This window comes from Centruroides sculpturatus, unplaced genomic scaffold, assembly GCF_000671375.1.
Source record: "Centruroides sculpturatus isolate CEXI.00-Female unplaced genomic scaffold, Cexi_2.0 scaffold9, whole genome shotgun sequence".
NCBI lineage: Eukaryota > Metazoa > Arthropoda > Arachnida > Scorpiones > Buthidae > Centruroides > Centruroides sculpturatus.
Window position 1 is genome coordinate 17,880 of NW_019384576.1, and position 25,445 is coordinate 43,324.

The 25,445-nt window shown below is 30.8% G+C and overlaps 2 protein-coding genes across 2 annotated transcripts; both read right to left on the bottom strand.

Annotated features, from left to right (window-relative positions):
- Positions 1–3,430: 3,430 nt before the first annotated feature.
- Positions 3,431–11,369, bottom strand: LOC111624330 (arylsulfatase B-like). The gene is made up of 9 exons (XM_023367151.1): positions 11,169–11,369; positions 10,878–11,037; positions 10,627–10,742; positions 9,090–9,224; positions 8,874–8,996; positions 8,658–8,784; positions 8,243–8,536; positions 3,902–4,369; positions 3,431–3,441 (listed from the first exon to the last, which is right to left on the bottom strand). Exons 1-9 carry the CDS (start codon positions 11,271–11,273, stop codon positions 3,431–3,433), a joined length of 1,539 nt encoding a protein of 512 aa, XP_023222919.1. The 5' UTR covers positions 11,274–11,369.
- A 5,595-nt stretch (positions 11,370–16,964) lies between these two features.
- On the bottom strand, positions 16,965–25,285 carry LOC111624331 (arylsulfatase B-like). The gene is made up of 7 exons (XM_023367152.1): positions 25,196–25,285; positions 24,645–24,779; positions 24,461–24,583; positions 24,236–24,362; positions 22,025–22,318; positions 21,505–21,953; positions 16,965–17,039 (listed from the first exon to the last, which is right to left on the bottom strand). The coding sequence occupies exons 2-7, from the start codon at positions 24,696–24,698 to the stop codon at positions 17,007–17,009; spliced, it is 1,080 nt and encodes a 359-aa protein (XP_023222920.1). The 5' UTR covers positions 24,699–24,779; positions 25,196–25,285; the 3' UTR covers positions 16,965–17,006.
- Positions 25,286–25,445: the final 160 nt, after the last annotated feature.

Here is a 25,445-nt window from a genome sequence, read left to right on the forward strand (position 1 = left end):
TAAAGAATATATTTCAGCCGTTTGTTTTTATATACAGTATATGAAAAAGTTTGAGCGCTAGACATCTGTAAATTTCATTTCTATAATTTTATTTATTAGAAAAAACACCATTATCTTTAAAAAGTGAAAATAATACTTTCTGAAATATCTCAAACCAATTAATGTATTTACGTAACACATGACGTAAAAATAGGATATGATCATAATACGTCACGCGTTGTTAAAAATATATTCTAACAATACTTAACGAATTGTTGCAATGTATTGTTCGTTTTTTCTATTGTAGATGACCATTGTAAAGACAGGAGACGCCGACGAAAGGCGAAGAAGGCTCTCTGTGTCCCGAATCTTTAAGGCTTGTTCGGGTGAAGACAGGAGATGCTGACGGGGCGAAGAGGGTTCTCTGTGTCATGTTTCTTTAAGGCCCGCTGGAGTAAAGAGGCCGACGAGAGATGGAGAGTCCTCCGAGTGTCCCGCATGTTTAAGACCCGGTCAAATGAGACATCGACGAAAGGCGAAGAAGGCTCTCTGTGTCCCGAATCTTTAAGGCCTGCTCGGGTGAAGACAGAAGACGCCGAAGAAACGCGGAGAAGGCTTACTGTGTCCCGCTTTATTAAATTTCTCGCACGGCGAGTATTTTTTATTTTTGTTTATTGAGGTTCGGTATGAGTTTGAAGTAAATTTTGTGGGCCTAATGTGAGTTTTATTACGACCTGGCATCTTAGTGGGTTTCTTTTTTTTATTATTACTAGTTGTTATAGTATTGCATTCATTAGTTTAGATAATAACAATAGGGTGATTTTCGAATAGTTGAATTTGAAGTATTCAGAGAAAATTATAAATATTTTCATTGTGTGAGTTAGGACAAATGAAACTCGACAAGTGATGTCAGTCGCTTATAAAGTTGCATTCTTTCCAACTCTTGGTGGAACTCTGAAGCAGCCACCTCCATATGGTGAGTTCTGGGTTGTCGTTCGTCTAGAAATGACGAAGGGCAAGTGAAGCGCTGCTTGTTTCTTTCAATCGATAATAAGGAATGAAAAAACATGCCAATAAAAACAGAAATTACAAAAGTAATTAAAGTTAGGAGAATTAAGTATCTAACTTTGTTATAAATCGCTTTAAATTTTGTCTAAGTGTTAATTCGCTTGTTTTAATCGTGATCCTGAATTTCAATTCATCCTAGTTTTGAATTATTAAAATATACAGTAAGTCTAAAATAAAATGTTTGTTAGTTTTATATTAAATTTTAAGGTTAGTTCACACTGTGCGAATAGTGAAAGCGAATGAGAAAAGCGAAAGCGATTTTTATTCGCTTAGCGAAATTGATCCACACAACCAAAAGCAAAAAACGATTTCGAAATTTAAGCAGTCGATCATTTGCAAGTAAGAAAAAACGTTATCTCGAAAACCAAAATGGCTGCTTCCGATATTCTGTCGTTAACCACGTTTGTTTATTTATTAAGAAAAAGAAATGCGTAAAAACGAAAACGATGCTGTGTGGGAGGAATGTTAAAAACCGTGAATTAGAACATTAACTTTATTGCGCCAGAAAGTTTCTGTAACCATCTTGAAAACAACAAGAATCACGTGACAACTAGCGGGAATACGATTGATGGCGAAATTTTTCTCGCTAGCTAAAACGCTCGACAGTTACGGTGCGACTATGCAGACGCGAGCAAGCGAATTTTCCGAGTGAGCGAGAATATGTGGCGAGAAGAGACGAGACGCGATAAATATCAAAACCTGTCAGATATGTGCGAGAACCAGAAATTCGCTCTCGCCAGCGTTATTTCTCGCTTCTCGTTTGTGCGCTCGCAACCTCTCGCTCGCTCTAAATTCGCGTTTGCATAGTCGCACCCTTAGAACTTCGAATCGATTCGCGAAATGGTAAAATTTGCCAGAAAGACGTTATGTCTGACGTGTTAATTAATCGCTCTGTTTTTCGCTTTCTCCAACGAATCGGCTCAGTGTGAACTAAGCTTTAGTTTCAATTAGTGTTTGGTGAATACTACCCGCGAACAAACGACTACTCTAAAGTATTCGAGCATTCAATATTTTTGGGTACCTCATTGATAAAAATAATAAAATATTGTTTCGGTCCTTAGAGGATCTTTTTAGCAAGTTCGAATACTGCCAGACTTGAATACGGGTGGCGAAATACGGCATAAGACATACCCGTAGATATCGTCTTTGAAAAATTCCTGGTCTTTCGACCCGTCTCGATTCGATTCCGAGTTCCCAAAGCTATAGTTATAGCTATATATTGAAATCGTTCAGCCAATCGACCATTGAATTCGAATAGTACGAATACCTCTAATATCGCTTCAGTGTTTACATATAACAACCTCCTTTCAGCTTGTTTGTCAGGTAGATAGAACCAATTATTTCCAAAGTGTCTGCAAAATTTAGGCAAATTACAGAATTTCATCCAAAAATTCTTCACAATACTATCAATATCAATCAATCAATCTTTATTATTTGATGTAACGGATGTAATTGCAAAGGGGTATAATACACAATACTGTCAATATTACAGATACAATTTTAATCTTTTCAATACTCGTGTATACAGTCGATCCCCTATAATTACGGTCCCTATAATTACGATTCCTATAAAACTACGAAAAAATTGTGACCGGTATCCGTAAAAAACAGTAAAAAAACCCTTATATCTTATAGGGGGTTTTTTACTGTTTCCAAAGAATGGACCGTATCTATATCTTATAGGGGGGTCGACTGTATATTCATATAATATAGATACATATATTTGAATCGTGTATATATTGGTATAATAAATCAGTAAATATCCTTTTGAAAATTATAATTGTTGTAACTTAATAAATCAAGTAGGAATCTGCCCAAGTTGTCCAAGTGAATCCATGAAGAGCGGGATTAGCATTCGGATTGATACTTTGGTTAACCACAGGAATTTGACTTGCATTCCAAAACTTCAATCGTTCTAGCATATATTCCACAACCTACAGAAAAAATTCATTTTAAGTTAATGCAAAAAATTTTTAAAAATTATTCTTTAAACATTAGTCATCTTTGCCTTTATATTACAATTATCTTTGAATATCTTGAATTATCTTCTCGTGCAGGCGAAAGCCAACGACTATTTTCTATTGGAAAACATCAATTCTTGTCTACCTGATCAATGAAATTGTGCTTTTCTATAGTATCTGAGTATTGTAATCTTAGCAAACATAAAATATGTAGGCTACTTGGAGTTTTCCATTATACCAAGATGAATTTTTGGTCCATTGTCTCTAAATCCGATTGTTCATTTGTTTTTCTTTTAATAAATGAATTTAAATTAAAACAATTTGTCGTTTTATTATTATTATTATTATTATATGCTTTCTATTAACTTAAACTTGCTCTGTCTGTCCATACAAAATCTTGTTATTCAGTTTTTACCCACTTCTCAATTAAATGCTAAACAAGAAGAATTTCGATAATTCGGTGTTACATATAACATTTCAAAAATGTTTTAATGAAACGCTTTTTATTCACATAAATGCACCAAAATTAAAGTAAAATGTAAGCTAAAACAACTAAACTCTTAATAAGGTTTCCATTTCAATGTTTCTTGTTACTTTTTGCCAAGGTATCATCTGGCATATCTACTGTCAACTATATTCTCTTGAAAAAATTATATTTTCCTAATCATATTCATTTTAATTTTATATAAAATAACTTACATAGACAAAATTATTAATGTATTTAAGGTGTTTGCCTTCTATTTTAAGATACCCGAGATCGATTTCAGTCCCACTTATGTCAACCACCCCTCACCGTCTTGTTGCCCTATGATTATAGAGAAAATAACCTTTCAGTGTTCACAAGGTGAAAAAGTTTTAAAAAAGTCATTTACTTCAATTAATTAATTTTATGATATATAAAATAATTTTTCTTACCTTTGGTTGTTCGTTTGCAATATTTTCCAGTTCGCAAGGATCTTTTAATATATCAAATAAGCATGGGGCTGAATTAGGATCACAATTACTATTATTCCTTTTCGAGTCAGAATAACAGTTATCTGGCAATTTGGTGAAAAACTTGTGAGTATTGTAGAGTAATCCTTCCTCTTTAAGAACTTTCCAAGAATATGAGGAGCGAAGTAACTTTTTGTAGCAGGAAGAAAAATAATCATCGTCTCTACCGGAAGGTCCGTACCACGCATTGTATTCTCCGTTAACATTCGATCCATTTACCAGTTTGTAATTTCGGAATCGAAGAGCTGAAGCACCGTCGATTGGATCTATATTATGAAGAATTTCTTCTCGAAATGTAGGTTTGCCGTGAGCTAAAACCTCCCATTGATTTATTCCATAAATATCTGTTAAATCTTTAACATCGCCACCTAATAAAAAGTAAAGCTTAATAAAGTGGATAATCAAACATAAGGGGGAGTCGCGAGAAGTAGCTTGAAGACTTGTGATATCGAGAATCATTTGATGACGCCATAAGTAATGTTGTCATCTGAAGAAATAGTTAAACTTTTAATGTTTATTTGTTAGGGAGAACATTTAGAATAAGAACTCTTATAATAGCATTTAAAACTCCGAATAAATAAATAAACAATGAAATGATTTACAATTATAAAGTTTAAATCTGATTACTTTCATAGCTGAAGAACAGAATCGTAATATCATCTAGTTTGTTGAGTTAACTCATAAAAGTTCTCCTAAAATTTCCTTGCTAACGCCTAATTAAGTTGGCAGACAAAACTTGAGAATGAATTAGAACAAAATTGAAAATTAAGGGCTAATTAAGTTCTATTTAAGTGATCAGTTTTAAAATTGCATCATTTAAAAAAATTGTATATTCTGCTTGATTAAATAAAAGTTAGCACACAAACAATGAGGAAAATAAATGATTAAAATCTTCATTAAGATCGACCCCATTCGAGATACGACACATTACTCCCCCTCTATCTCATCCCCTTGACCTTTAACTAAAGAAATTTAATATTAATATCAATCCCCTAATACATAAACCTCCCTGGCGATCAATGAAAAAAATGACTCCCCGAGATTTTTGGACTCAGGGGGCCTTGAAACATCGAGAAATCAAAAAAATTCACGAGTTTTTTCTGTATGAATGTTTGTATAAGTGTGTGAGGGGAATGATTTTGCTCATTCAGTTTGAAGCTTTATAACTCCTGTATGTTTTGTCGAAATTTCCTGAAATTTTGCAGAGAAGTTTGGGTATTAGGGAGATTGATGCTATTAAATTTTGGTGGTTAAAGGTTAGGGGGGTGGTGAGATAGAGAAGATATTGTGTGTCATATTTCGAGTAGGGCCGGACTTAATGACGATTTTACTCGTTATTAGCATTTATAATTTTTATAAAACTCGTCTCTACCCTTAAAGTTAAGCTTTCTGCTTTTTTTAATACTGTAATTAATAATGTAAAAAGTTTTTCAATACTTTATCATAGCAGATTGTGCTACACACAGTTTTAAGTGTTGTTTCCAGGAAAGTTACGCCTTCTTGTTGCTGTAATTTTTAGATGTTTCTTTCGGATATCTTTTTTAAAATGCGTATTTTGTCATGGTACTTCATGGTACTCCCAGTTTCTACATTGACAAAATTAAGTGCTTCACCTTCTACATTGATAAATTAAGTGCTGTTTCTCTAATTTTTCAAATAGGAAAAATATATTCAACTGTCAATTTAGAGAAGTGATTACTCCTAGATACTTTGGAACAAACTATCTGTACGGATCTGATATTCACAAAATACATATCACCTAAAAAAAAAAAGTATTTTAATAATTTTTGCTATAAATTATATTTTTTGTTTATGTTTACGTTTACGTTTATTAGAAAGTTACATTTTTACAATTTACTTTTTTTTGTAATATTTTTCTATAATTATATAATTTATTTAAATTTAATGCATCCAATTGAAAAAAAAGATTGAGTAATGTGACAATTTAATTTAATCACAATATTGTAGAAGATTGAAGTTATTCGGTTTTTTTAAAAATGCTACAGAATAATATATAATATTACAACGATCAGAAAAAAAGTTATCTTTCAATGACTGAAAATTACGTAAAATGTTGATAAAAATGTGAATTAAAAGGAGAAATTTTTTGTTTCTGATTATTCAATGAAAAAAAAAATTGATTTTGAATAGTTCATTATATTTAAAAAATGAAAAATACCCAACTTCAGACCTTACAAAACAATTTTTTTCAAATTAATTCAAATCTTCAAAACTTAGATTACCAGGATACCATATATGTAATATCCTGGTAATCTAATTTTTAATTGTAACGTCTAAAATTCTAGTAACTTTACCAGACAAATTTAGCTACTTCGTAAGTGCACAGGACTTAACTCCTACGAAAGAAAAGACGTTAAACAATTTGACAGCTAGACTGCTTGCTTAAAATACGATTTCAAATACAAGGCGAACCGAGAATAGAATAAGTAACATTTAAAGAGCATGAAACCTGCGATATAAAGGAAAAAAAAAACAGTTATCGCAAAAGGGACAGTGAAGTAGCATGTTATAAAAGCCACATAGCTAAAGCTTGTCCTTAGAACAACAACAAAAAATGGGAAATTTATAAAAAGGACAATCATATTGAAAAAGACTGCTGCTTAGAAACTAGAAGACTGGGAAGTAAGAACTTTCCGTTCTTCAAGTTCTTGCGTCCAGAATATATAATGTATTAACTTCTTCGAAATTGAGTTTTAGAACTTTGCAAATTGTTTCATCTTCAAACTACACTCAGATTCTTTGAATATTGTATATCAATCACATCTTATTACTGAGAGACTTGGTGTGGTTGATATACAATGTTTCATCTTCGTTATAAAATAAATCATATCGAATTTTATATGGTTTATCGTCTTTTATATGGACAGTAAACGTTTCTTCACTGTAAATCTGTGATATTTCCACCCCCGGTGATATTACGTCAGTATTAACATCTTCAGCCTTATTTGTACAAAGTATTTTACGTCTTCAGAAAAATTCAATATGCTCAACAAAAGCGTCTGCTCTTTGTATATCATTTTTTCTTTTTCATTTTTAACTTAATTTTCTTTATAAATTACTGTCTTACTTCTGTCAACAGTGGATTATTATATCCTCTGTGCAATCGTTTTATATATAAGTAAACTTATATGAAAACATATTTTTGAAATTAGTAAGTAATTAGCAATTAGCCTAATTGATATAAAATGAATTTTTCACTAAGTATTTACTTTGCCTATTATTTGTTCTACTGTCTGCTTACTTTTATTTAAGCTAGCAGAATATATAATTCTTTTTTTAAAAAGATCAAGCACTCAATTCTTAAATTTGAGTACTTAAATAGAACTTAATTAGCACTCAATTCTCAACTTAATTCCAATTCATTCTACTAACTTTTGTCCGCTTAATTAACAAGAATCCCTCGTAATCGTGCCCGATTATCTCGAGTTTTTATTAAAATAAAAACTCGAGACAGAACGCTATTTTCGTTAATTAGTAATAATATAAATAAACTGCAGGTAAACAGCATATGGCCAGTCAGAATCTCACAGGTTGCCAAATAGGTTTTATAAAAAGTAAAGTAAAATTCCTCGAAATGTAGCCCATATCATTCTTAGAGTAGCCGATAAAAAAAAGTAAGTCACCCTAATGTAGTAACTTAGAACCCTACAAATATCTCAATCTGTTAATTATAGCTCAATCTGAAACTTCCGAAATCCAGTCTATTTTATGAGAAGAAAAAATAACATATTTCATGGATAATGTATCATCCGAAAATGTGTTACTGTAAAAGCAAAGCCATATTGACCAGATTAGAGTTGTTCTCGGTCTATTGTTCTCTTATAGTATGGAGACACTTCGATCTAAACAAACGAGTTAACATACGCGTATCACAGTTTAAACAGAATTTTAACTTCGAAATTCGAAGTAGCCATATTTCGAACTAACCGAATTCCATAACGTGTAAATCTCTATATCCCCGACCGGGGATATAGAGATTTACACGTTACGGTTACGAACTAACGGGATTTCGAACTATACAAGTTCAAATGTATGAGAATTTCTGTGTAGGATAGTAAGTAACCGACTCCTGAGCCTATAGTTACAGGCTGAGGAGTCGGTTACTTACTCAAGGCGTCAACAAAATCTTCGTGCTGCTTTTCGCGAGTCACCTAATCCTTAAATTTAATTAATATTGCATCCTGCAATTAGTTGGCAAAACATTAAGTAAATCAGAATACCTGCAGCATGATAAAATGTCGGTAACCAATCAGTGATGTGAATTAAGTTCCTTTCGATTCTCGGTTGTTGCTTGAACAGTTTACTCCATACAAGTCCAACTCCTCTCACTCCTCCTTCCCATAAAGTTATTTTATTTCCTCTTAAAGGAAAATTCGAACCAACTCCACCTCTTAAACCAGCAGCTTCTCCACCATTATCCGTAGAAATCACAAAAATTGTATTATCTAACATAGAATTATCTTGCAAGGCCTTAAAAACTCGTCCAACTGACTTATCTAATTCTGAAACCATTGCTAAAATAATAAAAGATAACGGATTTTAAAAAATTGTATTACTATGTGCAAACAGTTTAGTTAGTTTGATTAAATCTCCATATTCAATTTAATATTTTATGCATATTTAAAACGTATTTACCTGCAAAAGTTCTTCTATCTGGGTTTTCTATACATTCAAATTTGAAGACTTCACTTTGAGGTGCTTGAAATAGATCATATGAGTTTCCACTGTGCACAGCATTCGGTGATAGATACAGAAATAATGGCTAAGACAATAACAAGCGTATGTATTTATATTAATTTTATATTTTACAAAATATAAAAATTAATAACTTATTATACACAAATTAACAACCTTTTGTTTTTCGTGATTTTTAATAATATCGATTGCTCGTTCTGTGAATAAATGAGTAGCATAAATTCCCTTATATTCTCTGGCTACTCTTTCGTTATCTCTTAAGGAATATCCCCAGGCATACTGAAACACAATAAAAACAAAATACAATTATTTGATAATAATTTATTATGAAATATATTTAGATTTCTAACTTTGAAATTCTACTTAAATTACCTTTAAAGAAGAATTTTCATAAGTTTGTAATGAAGAATATTTGTAATAATCTATTCCTCCTGTCCAAAACCCAAAAAACGAATCAAATCCTCTTTCCGTTGGAATATATTCTTTTTTGTAAAATCCTAAATTCCACTGAAATATAATTTTTTTTAGGAAAAACTATAATCCGTTTTATGAGCATTATAAATATATCAATGATAATAAATACTAAAAAAAAGTTGACTATTTTCATTATAAAAAATTAAATAAATTTTTGTACAGTATATAGTATATTTTCATAAAGCAATATTCAACTTGTGTGGGTCCACCTTGCCGCATTTCCGATGAATTTGCGCATGTTGGATAACCAGTGGCGGACTGGACAGGGTGTCAGCTTGCCCGATGGCAAGTGTTCCCCCTTAAACAATATACAAGATGTTAAAAATGTTAATGACTATTTTTAGCTTAATAATATAATAGAAGCTCTAATATTATTACTATATGCATCTAAAATTTACTTTGTATTATTATTTTATTAAATAATTTTTAGGATACTTTATATTTAAGAATAAAATAAATAACTCTGATTCTGTTTACAGGGTATGTTATGCAGACGTATACGTTATTTAGGCTCGGTGCGGCTAGTACCTAGAGCGGCTGCCCAACGAAGCTTACAAGTTAATGGAAATCACAACATGGGATCGTGACGTGCAGTCGGAGTCAACTTTATATCGAGCTTTTGCATACACTGCAAAGGCAAGAAATATTTTTAATTGCATAGGTCTCAGTTTGAGTGTGTTTCGTCAGCTGTTGATAATATGTTGGTTGTGTTTTAAGTGTTATTTTTATTATTATTTTTGTATACAGTGACCCTGTACCTTTTAATTTAATTATCAAAGATTATACACATCATAAAGATGTTAAGCAAACAAGCACTGCTTTTTCGAGATAACAGAAATGAAAAGTCCGATCCTACTCGAGATATGACACATAACCCGATTTATTTTCTTACCCATCGAACTTTGTGTGTAACTACCAAACTTTAATAGCATCACTATCAATACCCCTTACGTACAAGTTACCACGCGAAATTTCATTTCTTTACTCCATCTTGATATATTAATCGAAATACATAGCCTATATACACAAACACATATATATCCACGGAATTTTCTTCTTTTTTACTTTTTTGGGGTTTCAAAACGCCGAAGTTTGCAAAAAATGGAGGAATAAATTTGACAAAATCCCAATACTTTCCGGTGTGAATCTCAACTTTGCAACAAATTGAGTAAAAATATTTATTTTCTTCAATCAATCTGATTAGAAATTGTAACAAAGAAATTTAAATATTCGCCTGAAAATTAAATTGATATTTACAAATTTAATAAAATATGAATTAATTTGTGAATGAGTAAATTTCACTTAATTTCAAAGTGTAGAAGTAAATATGACTATTTTTTAAGAAGCACGCTGTAGGCATTTTAAATGATATAAAATGGCAGTTAATAAAGTAAAAAATATTTTCCTATATGTTAAAATTATCGTTAAAACAAACCTTTCCAACACCATGACATTGATAACCAAATCTCTTTTTCAAATATTGAGGCATAGTTTTCGTTTCCAATGGTAAAGCAGCTTGCTGTGCATCACGTATTACCGAATGCTGAAGACCTAAAGTATTTTTATATCAGTGACTTTATTTATTAAAACTATTTGTATAAATCTTGAAATATTTATTCTATAATATTTAAAAACATTTTTGTATGTTTAAATATTTATTATTGAAACGTATTTCTATAAACTTACCTATATGTATTGGATGTTTTCCAGTAAGTAACGCACCTCTTGATGGAGTGCATATGGGTTGAACATAATAATTTTCTAAGGTTATCGAATTGGCAGCCAAAACATCGATATTTGGTGTCGGTATTTGTAAAGATCCGTGATAACTTACGTCGTTCCATCCCTATTTATAAAAGTATCGTTATGTTACTATTTAAAAGTATAATAATAATAATAATAATAATAATAATATTCGAAACTTTTAATCAATATAATTATTTTAATTAATACTATATAACTGAATGAAATACTTACAAGATCGTCGACGAAATAAAATATAATGTGAGGTGGATTTCCTTGGGTGTAAGAGAAAAGACTAAGTATAATTATACAGAAATTCCATTTTATTTCGAATGCCATTGTTCCACAAAGAATCAGCTTTGAAAGAATGCAATTCGGCTTGATTTAATGCGTTCAGTTGATGTGATATACAAAATTATTTTCTGCCTTCTGTTCTAGTTTATACACACAATAATCGCTTTAATGACGTGATTACGTAAAATAAAAATTAAAAACTACATAAAGAAAAATATATGTTTTTTTCATCAAAATATGTCAGAAAAAGAAATATATTATATGACTTAAATCGTTTCTATGAATCGTTTCTAGTAATAACCTTTTTTACAAAAGCAAAATAAATTATACAATATGTTAACTATACATACTAAAGTTTAAAGGGAAAAAATATGATAAAAATGAGTATGGGAAGAGTTTAATAATATACAAATAAACTAAACCGGCATTTAAATGATAATTACCTATTACCAAATTAATATTTTATTTAATACAGTAATACCCCGACTTACGCTACCCCGACTTACGCGAACCCGGAGTTACGCGATTTTCAAATCTCGTCGATTCGTCTTTTGTTTGAGCGCCACGCAACCCTTGATTACTCACTCCCCCCACACTATTGTTCAGCTTACATGTTCGGTTGTGTCGCGCGGAATCCACACATAGCTACAATTTATTTTGTGTTATTTATTTCTGTGTTTGTTATATCTACGGAGACTCGAGAGACTCTACTATGTCATCCAAACGAAGTAGAACTAATTCTTCTGCATCAAACAAGAAAAGAAAAACTTTATCTTTGGAATGTAAAGTTAACATTGGGTATGTTCGTAAAGTCGAACGAGTTAAACGAGAATGACGTCATCGTTATTCCTATTTCGTTAGACTTTTCGAACGATTCGTTACTAACGCGTTTAACTCGTTTGACTTTACGAACGTACCCATTATTAAAGACTTCGATACAAAAATGAAAATTTGTGAATTGGCAAAGAAGTTTGATCTACCGGAATTGTCGGTCAGAACAATTATAAAAGGCAAAGAAAAAATTCTCGAAGCTGTGAAAAATGCTCAATCTTTAAATTCAAGCATCATTCGTAAACATCACAGTATTATCGCTGAGATGGAAACAATGTTAAAATTATGGCGTAATAATCAAGTAAATGTGATAAATTGTAAAATAATATAGGCCTAATTTGTTATACATATGTATATCTAAGATTTTATTAAACATTTTTTTCTAAATTATTGTTTTCTTCAGTCTCCGGCCCCAATTAAAAATTATTTGTATGTATTTATATGCGAAATTATACCCCGACTTACGCGAATTCGACTTACGCGGTTACCGCTCGGTCCCACCTATCGCGTAAGTTCGGGGTATTACTGTATTCATCTGTCCTCGAAGTTTACGAAAACTTATCAAAAATCAAGAAAGACGATAGAATGTCGGATATGAAATAAGCAGGGTATAAACTACTGTATACTCCGCTGAAAATCTACAAAAGTTCGAATTCGGCGTACGAAACATGAACTGAGAATATTAAAATATTACGAACGAAAAAGTGAGACTGGTAAACTTAATATCTAACTCTAACAGTGAAAAACAATGGGCACAGGCCCCAGACTATTTCAAGCTAACAGGGCAAAGCAAAATCAAGAATTTGAATAACGTTATATTTAGAAGAGTAAAAGCAAAAGAAACCAATCATCTCTAATTAACAACATATGTAGACTCTAAGAAAGTGCAGGTCAAGTACAGGTAATTTAAACATCCCCAACTTGTATCCTATAATTTTTTTTCTTCTTCTAATGTCTATTTATAAACTATATCGTTTGTTAGAAATGACTATAATTTATAAATACTGTTCCACGTTTGGCTGTATTTTTTCACTTATAATCATTCTTAGAGGATCAGCAGAAATTTATTCAGAGTTATCTTTGACTAATAATGCCGATATCATAAGGTACTGTCTGATATCTTAAATTTTAGAGTCCGGCTTTGTGTTAAAGTGTCTGATCTACTAAAGTCCTTAGAAAAAGCTATATCCAAGCTATACAAGCTACCTTTATTCACCGGAAATTAAATAAGACATATACCAAGTTATTAATGTAGATATAATTTAGTTTTATATGATTTGTTTGTACCAGCTCCCTAAGTTGTACTGCTGATCAAAAATTTTAAATTAAAAATTACATCGATATCAAAAGTTTTATTTTTACGCTATAAATGCTACAGCAGAGTGTAAGAGGTTACTTACTGTTATTGTTTTTATGAAAACAGAAGCACGGCAGATTACTTTCTGTGACTCCTGACAGCACGAAAATATACAGTTTGCTTAATATGTTAAGGCGAGTTCGATTCAATCGATTACTTTAACAAAACATGTAAACCATAAACGTCATTAATATATATTTTTTAAAAGTAGAATTAAAACCATTCTCGAATTTTAAATCATCATTTAATTAACATTAATCCTTATAGTTTCGGATGAAACTCTTAATTAAACTTGATTAGCATTTGAAATAATTATTTTAAAAAATTCATCTATTANGAATATAATTGACCTATAAAAATACACTCATTTGTCCGATTGTTAATTAGCACTTAGGTAACAAATATTTATATTTATTCATAGTAGACAAGATTTTTATTATAACATTATAATAAAAAATAACATTATATACATGGAGTTATGTATAAATTTATATTAATGTTGTATAGTATTAATTTTATGTAATTTACAATAAGAGTATTGTATATGCTAATATCAAACGCAAACCTAATAGAAATTTCATAAATTTATTTATCTGTATAACATTCATCAGATAGGTCGACCAGATCCCCAAATTTCAGTTGTAATTCATTTTTGTTTGTATAGTTGTAATATATAACTTTTTATTGTGTTTTTTTAAGTTAAGTAGTGTTTTATACTTTTAATAATTCCTTCAAACTGAGATAACATAGCAGATAAATGTTAAATGTAAATGTTTCATGTCAATTTGTTATCAATATTCAATCCTAAATATAATTTGGATTGATTAAGTTTTAATCTATAATTGCCAATAAATAATTTTAGTTAATATCGAATGAAGAATTTCGATTTTTACATATAGTACCGTAATTTTTTTCAAATTAACAGATAATTTGTATTGTTTTAAACAATGATGTAGTCTATCTACACGTGTATTCATTTGTTTACATAAATTTGACACGGATGTTGAATTACAAGTGAATTACAACAAAATTTTCCATCCAGGTTAGTATGTCATTGATGTAAATATTGTAAATAGAAGACCTTATACAGAACCTTGTGGGATTCCTGTTTATAACGAAAATAAATTTCAACGATTGTTATTTAATTGTATAGTTTATATTCTATTCTTTAAGTAATTGTCAAATTAGTTCAGCATAAATTCACGAATAATAGAATTTTCCAATTTAATAAGTAGTATCAAAAGTCTTTGAAATATCTAAAGAGACTGCTAACAACTTGACTTTAATCTAAATGTTTAGTTAAATATATATAATAATCGATTAATGCATCCAGTGTTGTTGTTTTCCTCTGAAGCCATGTTAACTTGGTGACAACAAATTATTTTTGTTGTAAAATTACATTAATTTATTATTTAGTACAATTTTAGTTATTTCTGTAACATGTTTTTATTTTTTAGCAATGTTAAATGACAAAAAATAATTTTTTTCAAAAAAGACTGTACTTGCAACATTTGCAAATCTATAATAATGTCTCTCATCATTAATTATACATGATCTTATTTCAGCTGTTACATTTTTGTTTTTACCCTTACTATCAATTCAAGCTAATTCCTGTTTAATCTCAAATCCCTAAATAACTTCTCTCTCTAATAATCCCTAATTTAGCGAAGAGAATTCACAAATAAATGTATGCTTTGAAAAATGTTGAAGAAAACTTGTCATTTATTGTTACAAGATTGCACGAATCGATTCACAGATTATATGAATTGAAGAGGATTGAAAAGGAATAAATCACAGAAACCATTTCTGTAACAATCGAACAAATTAAGCCATATCAAGTTTTATCACGAAGCAAACAACATTATGCAGAATGATGTATTTGTTGGCTTATTTAGACAGAAAAGATGGACAGTTACATTGTTCATTACTAATTAAAAATACTGAAAGATGTCCTGCAAATCGTCGTGCTTTTTAAGAAGAAAGGAATGAAATAATTGCGAATTGTAAGAAACTTTTAAAGCCTGATATTTCATAATTCTTGTAAGCAGCTAAACCAGCCAAGAGACATTGTTTTTTCCTTTATTCAAAGGACAACCTTTAAATCTTTTCATCTATATGTAACAGAATCTTGTGATGATAAATCCATTACAACACAGAAATTAACACATGTGAGAAGTGTTCAAATACGGACAAACTGATGAAATAAAAATGCAGACAATAAAAAAGCAGGGTATGACAATAGTTCAAACTTATAAAAAAATTCTGTGTGGCATCATATGTTATCAAATGTTATTAAAAAATAAGTTTTATGTTATTAATTATTATAAAAACGCAAAAAGACGTACTTTTTGAAGGTAGAGATGAGTTTTTAAAAATATTGTAAATGACTAATAGGTAAATAATAATAATAAGTAAAATTTTCATTAAGTCCGACCCCACTCAAGACATGACACATGAAGTTTCTCTACTCACTTTCTCGTATTCAGTACTACAAAATTTAATAACATCAACGCTCCTTAAATACAAGCTATCATGACAAATTTTGTTTCTTAAACTTTACACCATCCTGAGATGTTAACGAAATACACGCGAAATGAAAAAGAATCCGTTTTTTTTCTGTGTGTATTGATGTTAATGTGTGGAGACATAATTTGTTCACTCACATTGAAGCTTAATAACTCTTGTGTCTTTTGTTTAAAGTTTCTGAAACTTTACAAGATGGTTTGTGATGGAAAACGAAGTGAATGGTTAAGCGAAGCAAGCAGTGATAAAAGATTTGGTGAAGCGAGTGGAGGTTAGTTTGAAGGGATTGACGTCTCGCGAAGTTTGAATCACTACGAAATTTTTGTTATGAATACTCTAAATAAAAAATTAAATTGGGAAAAGGTGGAGCAAGCCCGTAAGCGTGCGAGTGACCGTGGAATTGAAACGGATTGCATTTCGAACGGATCTGAACTTAGTTTACGTTATCGAAACTTCACTCAAAATTAGAGAATGACGGTATAAGTTTTATATTATAGACATTTTTGTTAACAGTCGTTTTATATTGGAAACATGTAGACGAAGCAAGTAAGAAATTCCCTAGTAATTATTATTAAGTAAACTCTATATTGTTTAAGCCGTATAATTATTACCATTTAAAAGATCTTAAAGTCGAAAACTGCATTTAAATTTATACTATCGTTTTCAAATTAAATAAGTTTTACCTGGTGAAATGACAAAGTTAAAACAAATATTTTATGAAGATAAATTTTGTCAGAAACAATTCCAATCCACTTAAAGTGATTACACGTTATACACAATAAAAGTATCTACTTTTATTATGTATAACATCGAATTATACTATATAGCCTAATTATAGAAAATTATATTTCGCATTTTTCATTGACATTAAAAATGCGAAATACCATTTTCTATATTTATTGTAATTAAAATATAATATTTAAATTTATTTTACATAAAAATTGCACATAAATAGGCATAGAATTAGCTAGTTTCGAATAATCTTATAAATTAAATAAAAAATAAATTATATGTTACTTTCGTACCAATTTTTTCTTCTATTTCGTATGTCTTCTATAGCCACTGCTTTATACTCTGATTCCTGTTGACGTTGTTTTAATCTAAAAATTTTACAGCGAATTTTAACATCGATAAATATATTCAGGTTATACAGATGTACTGCAGCCTACACAGTTGTGTTCAGCAGCTGTTATTTTGCAGAGAATTTATTATAAACTATAATAAACAATAATTTTATGAACTATTTTATAAAATTGGCGTTATAAAAAAGTTGAAATATTTAAAATAATTTCTTTATTACATATAGTAATTTGAAGATTTTTTATTGCTAAATTATTATATAATTCTGTTCTCACTATAATTAACAAAAGAGTATTAGCAATTTGTGATTTTATGTTTAGTCCTAATTAAAATTATACAATAAATTTAATAGTCTATAACTTAAATTAATTTGTCCACAAAGTGGTGGAGAAAACCGATTCCTGAGATTTTATATGATTGTGAAACAACTGCCGCAGTGGATCTCTACTGCATTGATAGAAGAGATTTGCATTAATAGCTAAGTTGCGGCCGAAGTTTTCATCTGTAAAACGTGAACGTCGAACGTCGAGCACCGCTTACAAGACAGCGGCGCTCGACGTTCACGTTTTAGAGATGAAAACTTTGGCCGCAACCTCTCTAATAACAAAATTTGTCTGGTCTTTTCACAATGTCTGTTTTATTTACTTTTTGCAATGTTTTCTCTTAATAGCTGCACGCTGCACCTAATTTTGAAATTTTTGTCTTATTTTACTAAATTGTTTCTTTGAATTTAAGTTTGTCCTATTTCTTTATGTTATTATTGTGAAGTCTGCCGACTGTGTGCGATTGNTCGAGCACCGCTTACAAGATAGCGGCGCTCGACGTTCGACGTTCACGTTTTAGAGATGAAAACTTTGCCGCAACCTCTCTAATAACAAAATTTGTCTGGTCTTTTCACAATGTCTGTTTTATTTACTTTTTGCAATGTTTTCTCTTAATTAATTAATTTAATAGCTGCACGCTGCTCCTAATTTTGAAATTTTTGTCTTATTTTACTAAATTGTTTCTTTGAATTTAAGTTTGTCCTATTTCTTTATATTATTATTGTAAATTCTGCCGACTGTGTGCGATTGTTGAGATGGTCGAGGGGTCATAACAATCCTGCATGGACGTGGAATTGTGGAATCAGTCTTTGAATACAGCAATTTTATTAACATTCCAATATAATATCACCAATTTATAGAGCAATAACAGTTAAATTTTAAAAATTAATCAAACTTAAATTAGTTTGTGATCCCATTTAACTGATTCTAAAATGTGTGCCTGGTTGGTCTGTAAATGTTATGGTCAACCTAATTTAGGGTAAACAAAAGAGAAAACACAGTCAACTCGGAGACAGAAATTATAATTAATACATTTTTGTAATGTTTATTTCATAAATAATCACGATTTGCTTGTAATCTAATGTTAGTGATATATTATTAAAGTGGCGAATTTGAATTTATTAACATTAATTTATTGAAAATCAATTATTTTTTATTACGTCAATAAAAATATTAATAAAAGAGCGATTCAACTTCTATTCAAATTTTCAGTAACGGTGATTAGAACTGTATATGTTATATTGTCTAATTTATGTGTGTTTTTGTTTCCTTTCATACTTCCCCTCCGCACATACTTCGCCTATCGTTTTGACAATAATGATATGTCTGCAGAATAGAAGTATGATATTTTGACGATAGTCGATGCGACCCTGGGAATCAACGGATTTGATTAGGAAATTCTGGATCACCCGGCTTGCAATACGAATCTGTCATTCGATTATCATCTGTTGGCTCTTTAAAGAAAGAAAAACAGAAAACAGAAGATCAGCCTTAGAAGACAGAAGTCTTGGCAGGTGAGCCACTGTATGAAGAACTCTCTACACTCAGAGAGTTAGTCGACACCAGTCAAAATACTTAGTTTCTGCAAGCATACCATCGTTGGCACAATAATAGGCGAAGTATAGGAGGATAGAGTACTTTAAAAAAAATGTAAATTGGAACTATGTAACAAACATAGCTCCATTGCCATAACTGAAATTTTGCATAGCAGTTGGTTGAACCGCCCTTGCACAGTAAAAATTGCAATTTTTTATAATGTATATTTATAATATAGTGAAATAAACTAAAATAAATTACAATTTACAATAATATGACTTTTATAGTAAAAATATTTGAAATTTAATAATGTTTTCCGAAGCATTATTTATAAGAAAACTTAATTGTACAGCCAAATTAATAATATTAATAAAATGTTTTAATTATATAATTGAATATATTTCCGATGTAACATGTAATTTATGCATTTCAAGATAAATGCGACAATTTATGGAAAGTCCCTGAATAACACGTGAAAAATGCAACAGTACAACGTGTGCACGAACTGTAANAATTTTCAGTAATGGTGATTAGAACTGTGTATGTTAGATTGTCCAATTTACGTGTTTTTTTTTTCTTTCATACTTCCCCTCCTCACACACTTCGCCTATCGTTTTGATAATAATGATATGTCTGCAAAATAAAAGAATGATATTTTGTCGGTGTGACCCTGGGAATCAACGGATTTGATTAGGAAATTCTGGATCATCCGGCTTGCAATACGAATCTGTTATTCGATTATCACCTGTTGGCACCATAAAGAAAGGAAAACAGAAAACAGAAGATCAGCCTTGAAAGACAGAAGCCTTGGTAGCCATGAGCCACTGTATGAAGAACTCTCTACAATCATAGTTCGTCGACACCAGTCAAAATACTTATTTATTTGTTAGTTTCCTTAAGCATGCCATCGTTGGCACAACAATATGCTAAGTGTTAGTACATGGAGGATAGAGTACTTAAAGAAAAAAATGTAAATTGTAACCAGTAGCAAAGCGTAGTGGGGGCGGCAGGGGCGGCCCGCCCCGGGCGGAAAAATTACGTTTTAGGGGGCGGCAAAATTTCACAATAAATAATAATAATATCTTGTAAGAATTTTAACCATTTTATTTCATATTTTCGTGCACATACGATTCGGACCGATTGAAATGACCACGGAATACCATCTGGATGGTCCGGGTATCGACTCACCGTCTGGGGATATCGTGCGCAACGTGTCGACCGTTTTTTTCTTTTTTTTTTTTGCTTGTACGATTTATTCGTATATATATACACCTCCAATATCCAATAGAGCTAGGTCACTTGCGGTACTCCTATCCAAGTTTCCCTAGTCGCTAACTGTAACTTATTTAGAACCGGCATGCACTGCAAATTATTCTTCGCATTGCAAAATGACATACGCATGCATCAGAAACTTCCGTTCGAACAAACCTCACCTGCCGTCCGGGTCAGCGATTTTGAAAAAGTGGCCGAATAAAGAATACAACCGAATAAAGAAATAACCGAATAAAGAAAACCGAATAAAGAAAACAATTAATTAAATAGAAAAGTAACTTAAAATCAATTTTATACGTTTGTTCATAGTTTTATTTGCCAAAGAAAGAGGAATAAGTCGAATAAAATTATAATATAAAAATTTATTTTTATGTAATTAAAGAATTTGAAATTTTAATTTATATATCGTCATGACCAACTACCACTAAACACCGATAGTTAGTCGACGGTTTGCACCTCGCCAACGGATTGAACACGTGGAATTTTTCGGGTTCATGTTTGTAACACCTAAATAAGGACCTGTTTTCGTTTAAAATCATCCAGGGAGGCATTCTCTGCAGATCACTCATGTGTTGCGTTTCTGTAACTAAATAAACCAAATGACTGCGTTTCTTCTTATTTCTTTCAGTACGAAATACAATACAGTACTTTTCGAATGTCATCCGGTGTTAAAAGCTAGAAGTATTTTAGCTTAATTAATTGAAAAAGTCGTATAAAAAATAAAATTAAAATCAAATAGTTGTATATAACAAATTTATTAAAATCTTGCTGATAAATAAGTTCCTTCTCTGATTTTATAAATAAAATAAAAATATTTTGTTTAAACACATCCTAATAGGATAAATGAGGGTGAGATAATGAACCGGGTTAGATGATGGTGTAATTACTGTATAAACTAAAAAGTAAAGCCTCGCAGTGTTCACTGTATTGCTGTAAAAAATAAGTAAAAAACCAAATGTTTCTATTTCTGACTTGCAGAATTCGCAGCTTCCAGAGCTTGTTTCCCATCATCACATCTTCAATTACAAAATACTTTTCTCATTTATCATATAATATACAATAATGTTCCATAATTTTACTATGTATTTAATAGTAAACTGGATGCTCGACGGCTTTTCTTAAGATTCTTTCTTAATTATTTTAAAACATGGTCTTTGTAATTGTTCTTTTGAAAATATATTAAAATTATATTGATGAGAGAAAATATGCAATTATAAACAAATAATTAATTTAAAATTTAAGTTAAGTTTTTTATTATTATTTAATTCAATAACTAGAATAAACGCTTATACAAATTATTAAATAAATAAATTATGATTCTAATAAATCTGAAAATAACAATATATTATCTCACCTCTGGATGAAACATAGCAATGTTTTCAAGTTCGCAAGGATCAGTCTTTATATCAAACAAGCAAGGAGATAAATTGGGATCGCAGTTGCTGACGTTTTTCTTAGAATTTCGAAAACAATTCAATTCTACTTTCCGAAGAATATTGCGCTCAGCATTTTCAAAGTAGCCTTTTCTATTAAGCGTTTCCCAAGAATATGAAGACCGAAGTAAATTTTCATAATAAAACGAAATAAAATTGCTTTCTCTTCCATTTGGACCATACCATCCATTATAATTCCCTTTTAAATTTGAACCATTAATAAGTTTATAATTCCTAAACCGAAGAGCCGAGGCACCATCAATTGGATCAATATTATGAAGAATTTCTTCGCGAGGTGAACGGACACCTGTCGACAGTGTGTCCCACTGATCGATTCCATAAATGCTACCCAGAGTAGTGACATTTCCTCCTAATTCAACAAAATAAAATTCAGATTTCGGATAAATTTTATGATAAGATAGTAATGTAAATTAACATCACCTGCGGCGTGATAAAGAGTTGGCAACCAGTCAGAAATATGTATCAAGTTATTCTCGATCCTCGATTGATATTTTAACAATTCGCTCCAAACAACTCCTACTCCTTTTACTCCTCCTTCCCATAGAGTTTGTTTATTTCCTCTTAATGGCCAATTTGAACCAACTCCGCCTCTTAAACCAGCTGCTTCCCCGCCATTATCCGTGGAAATAATAAAAATAGTATTATCTAGCATTTTCATTTTATCTAATGTTCGAAAAATCTTTCCAATCGACGTATCGAGTTCCGTAACCATTGCTGAAAATAAAAATTACAAATTGCAAAACTTTTATAATTATGAATTATTTAAAATTTTATTTTAATACACAGCATTAAATTAGTATATGTAAATAATTATAAATTGATTTTTGGAAATTAATATTTAGGAAAGTTACACAGTATTTGAGAAACAGAAATATTTGCAAATAATTTAAATAGATCATTTTATTTTTGTTTATAATATTAATATTAATTTCAGTTCTGTGAGCACTAAGAATGCCTTTTTATATCCCTAATGTGTATTGGACTAGGTATAGAATAGAAACAGAATCCTAGATCTAATTCGGACAGATGGTATAATGAGACACAGGGACATATAGTCCAAGAAAAATTCCTTAGATTTTAAGCCTGCCCAAATTAGAACAGTGTTTCACAGAGTGATAGGTTAACGCCTTAACTGATTCGGATATCCGGACGTCAACTTCAAAAAAATCCAGCGAGTAAAATCATCATTAAGTCCGACCATACTCGAGATATGACACACCACTCCTCTATCTCTCCACTCCCTTCACCTTTAATAACCAAAATTTAATAGCATCAATCCCCTTAATACACAAATCTCTCTGAATAAGTGCAAAAATAAGTTGTATCTCAAAACATTTAATAGAATATTAATATTATATTGAGATTATTTTTTAGAACGTTACAAGTTCTCCCTTCTGCATATTTAAATAAACAAAATAAAATTTAAATAAAATGTTTTAAAGACTGGTTTTGCGAGTGGATAGATGTGTTTTATACACAAGCCTACATAAGCTGGCACTACTCAGTACAAGTCCTAACTTATGTGCACTTTTGCAGGTCGAGCCAACCCAGTAATTTAAATTTGGAGAATAATTCATCTATATATATAATCGAGACGAGTTGATAATAATAATAAGCACGGAGCCCAAACGGTTAGGAGTTGAAAGTTGAAATTTGGTACACAGATAGGGTACGTCACGAAAACGCACACTAAGAAGGGATTTTTCGAAATTCCCCCCCGGGGGAGAAAGACAGGATTAAGTCTTAACACTTCCATCAACAATGGAAGTGTTAAGTAACAATGGCGGTGTTAGGTAACAATGGCGGTGTTAGGTAACAATGGAAGTGCTAAGTAACAATGGAAGTGTTAAGAGAAAGCGACATGCAATACGCAGATGCAGTTTTTTTCGTTTTTGCGGGAAATCGAACATATTTTTAGATCCATCTAAAAGTTCTCTAATTAGTCTGGAAACAAGGGGACCCAATTCTTGCATTCTGTGAAAACGGGTAAGGTTGACTGTAACGTAATAATCTTTATCTTAGTTATCGTTACTTTTGCCCGAGCAACGCCGGGCCTACCTGCTAGTTTCTTTATAATTTAGAACCATTTGTGCGGTAGCATACTTCAGCAACATTGTCCTGCCGTTTGTTTTATTGAATGACTTGGCTATTTTCAATGCATACAAGGCTTACACCTTGAAGAAAATCTGTAATGAATCTATAGGAAGAAGTGCAACTAGGATGAACACATTTTCAACATGACTTGTTCTTTAATGACGAGTATTTGTTTTGTTAGTACTGTATATGACAATGCGATACATGGGCGATCTGCCGAGGGGGATGCCTCCCGAGAGGACTTTCTACGGGAAACCAGTCCCTGTTTAGGTATTACAGGTGTAAAACAAACCTGGAAAATTTTGAAAGTAATTTTTTAGAGTACTACACTGTTTTAGTAGCAATTTAAAACTGCACTAACTGTTGTCACTGAAGCACCGTAGAAATATGGTTTTGGTGTTAGACCATAATATTTCTTAAGTTATATTTTCTCTGTTTATTTCTTTGCCTTGAAATTTTCTTTTATCATATTTTCTCACATAAATTAATTTCGAAATTTTTAATTCTAACCACAAAACAAATATTTAAATATCAAACCTGCAAAGATTCTTCTTTCGGGATGCCTTATATGTGGAAACTTCAAAACTTCATTAAATGGTGCTTGAAAAAGTGCATATCTGTTTGCAATGTGAACAGCAGAAGGAGATACATATAAAAATAGTGGCTAAAATTAAACAAATATGTTACGTTTTATTTATTACGTGGAAATTCATAAATTAAAGCCACAATTCAAATTAAATATTTTAGTACAAAAATTATAACCTGTGATTTGTTATGTCTTTTGATAATATCGATCGCTCGATCTGTAAAGATATGAGTTGCATATTTTCCTCTCAATTCACTCACTATTCTCATATCATCTCTTAGAGCATCTCCCCATGCATACTAAAATACAAAATATAAAATTATCTAAGCTTGTACAAATAAAATTACTTTTCATTCTTACCTTTAACGTAGAATTTGTATAAGTTTCAAGAGTAGTATGATCATAGTAGTCCATGTGTGCTTCCCAAAAACCGAAGAAAGAATCAAATCCCCGATTAAACGGTAAATATTCTTTTTTAAAAAATCCTAAATGCCACTGTAATATTTATCCATAATTTAAATACATATATACATATATATTTGTATTATGTGACATAATACAAGTAGTAACAATATCCCCAAAAACATACTTGTAAGCCTTAACTTTCTATAGAGAAATAAATATGAATGTAAAACGTAGACATAGAATGAAGGTATCATATTTATTGTACTAAGATGTGTTTCATGTACAGTACATCTAAGATAAAACGGCAATAATTTAAAAACGATTGATTTACGTTATGCTTGAACGGCAGTTTCTGTACCTTTAAGACTTATCAGTAAAGTTTTGGAGATTTTATATTCTCTTTTTGTTTTAATTTTTGATTTCATTTTGAAACATTCTATATATAATTATTGATTTATCCGTATATGTCACGATATATATATAATTAGATAAAAATTTAAACAAACCTTTCCAATGCCGTGAGTAGAATAACCAAGTTCTTTCAAATATTGAGGAAGAATTTTTACGTTTAATGGTAATCCTGCAGGTTGAGCACCTTTTAATATAAAATTCTGGAGACCTATAATAATTTATATTGATAACTGTTTTGTAAACAAATAGAATCTTCATATACGTTACTATTAGGTACAATTGTCATCCTTAAATCTATGTAAACTCACCTAAATGTATTGGATGTTTACCACTTAGTAAAGCAGC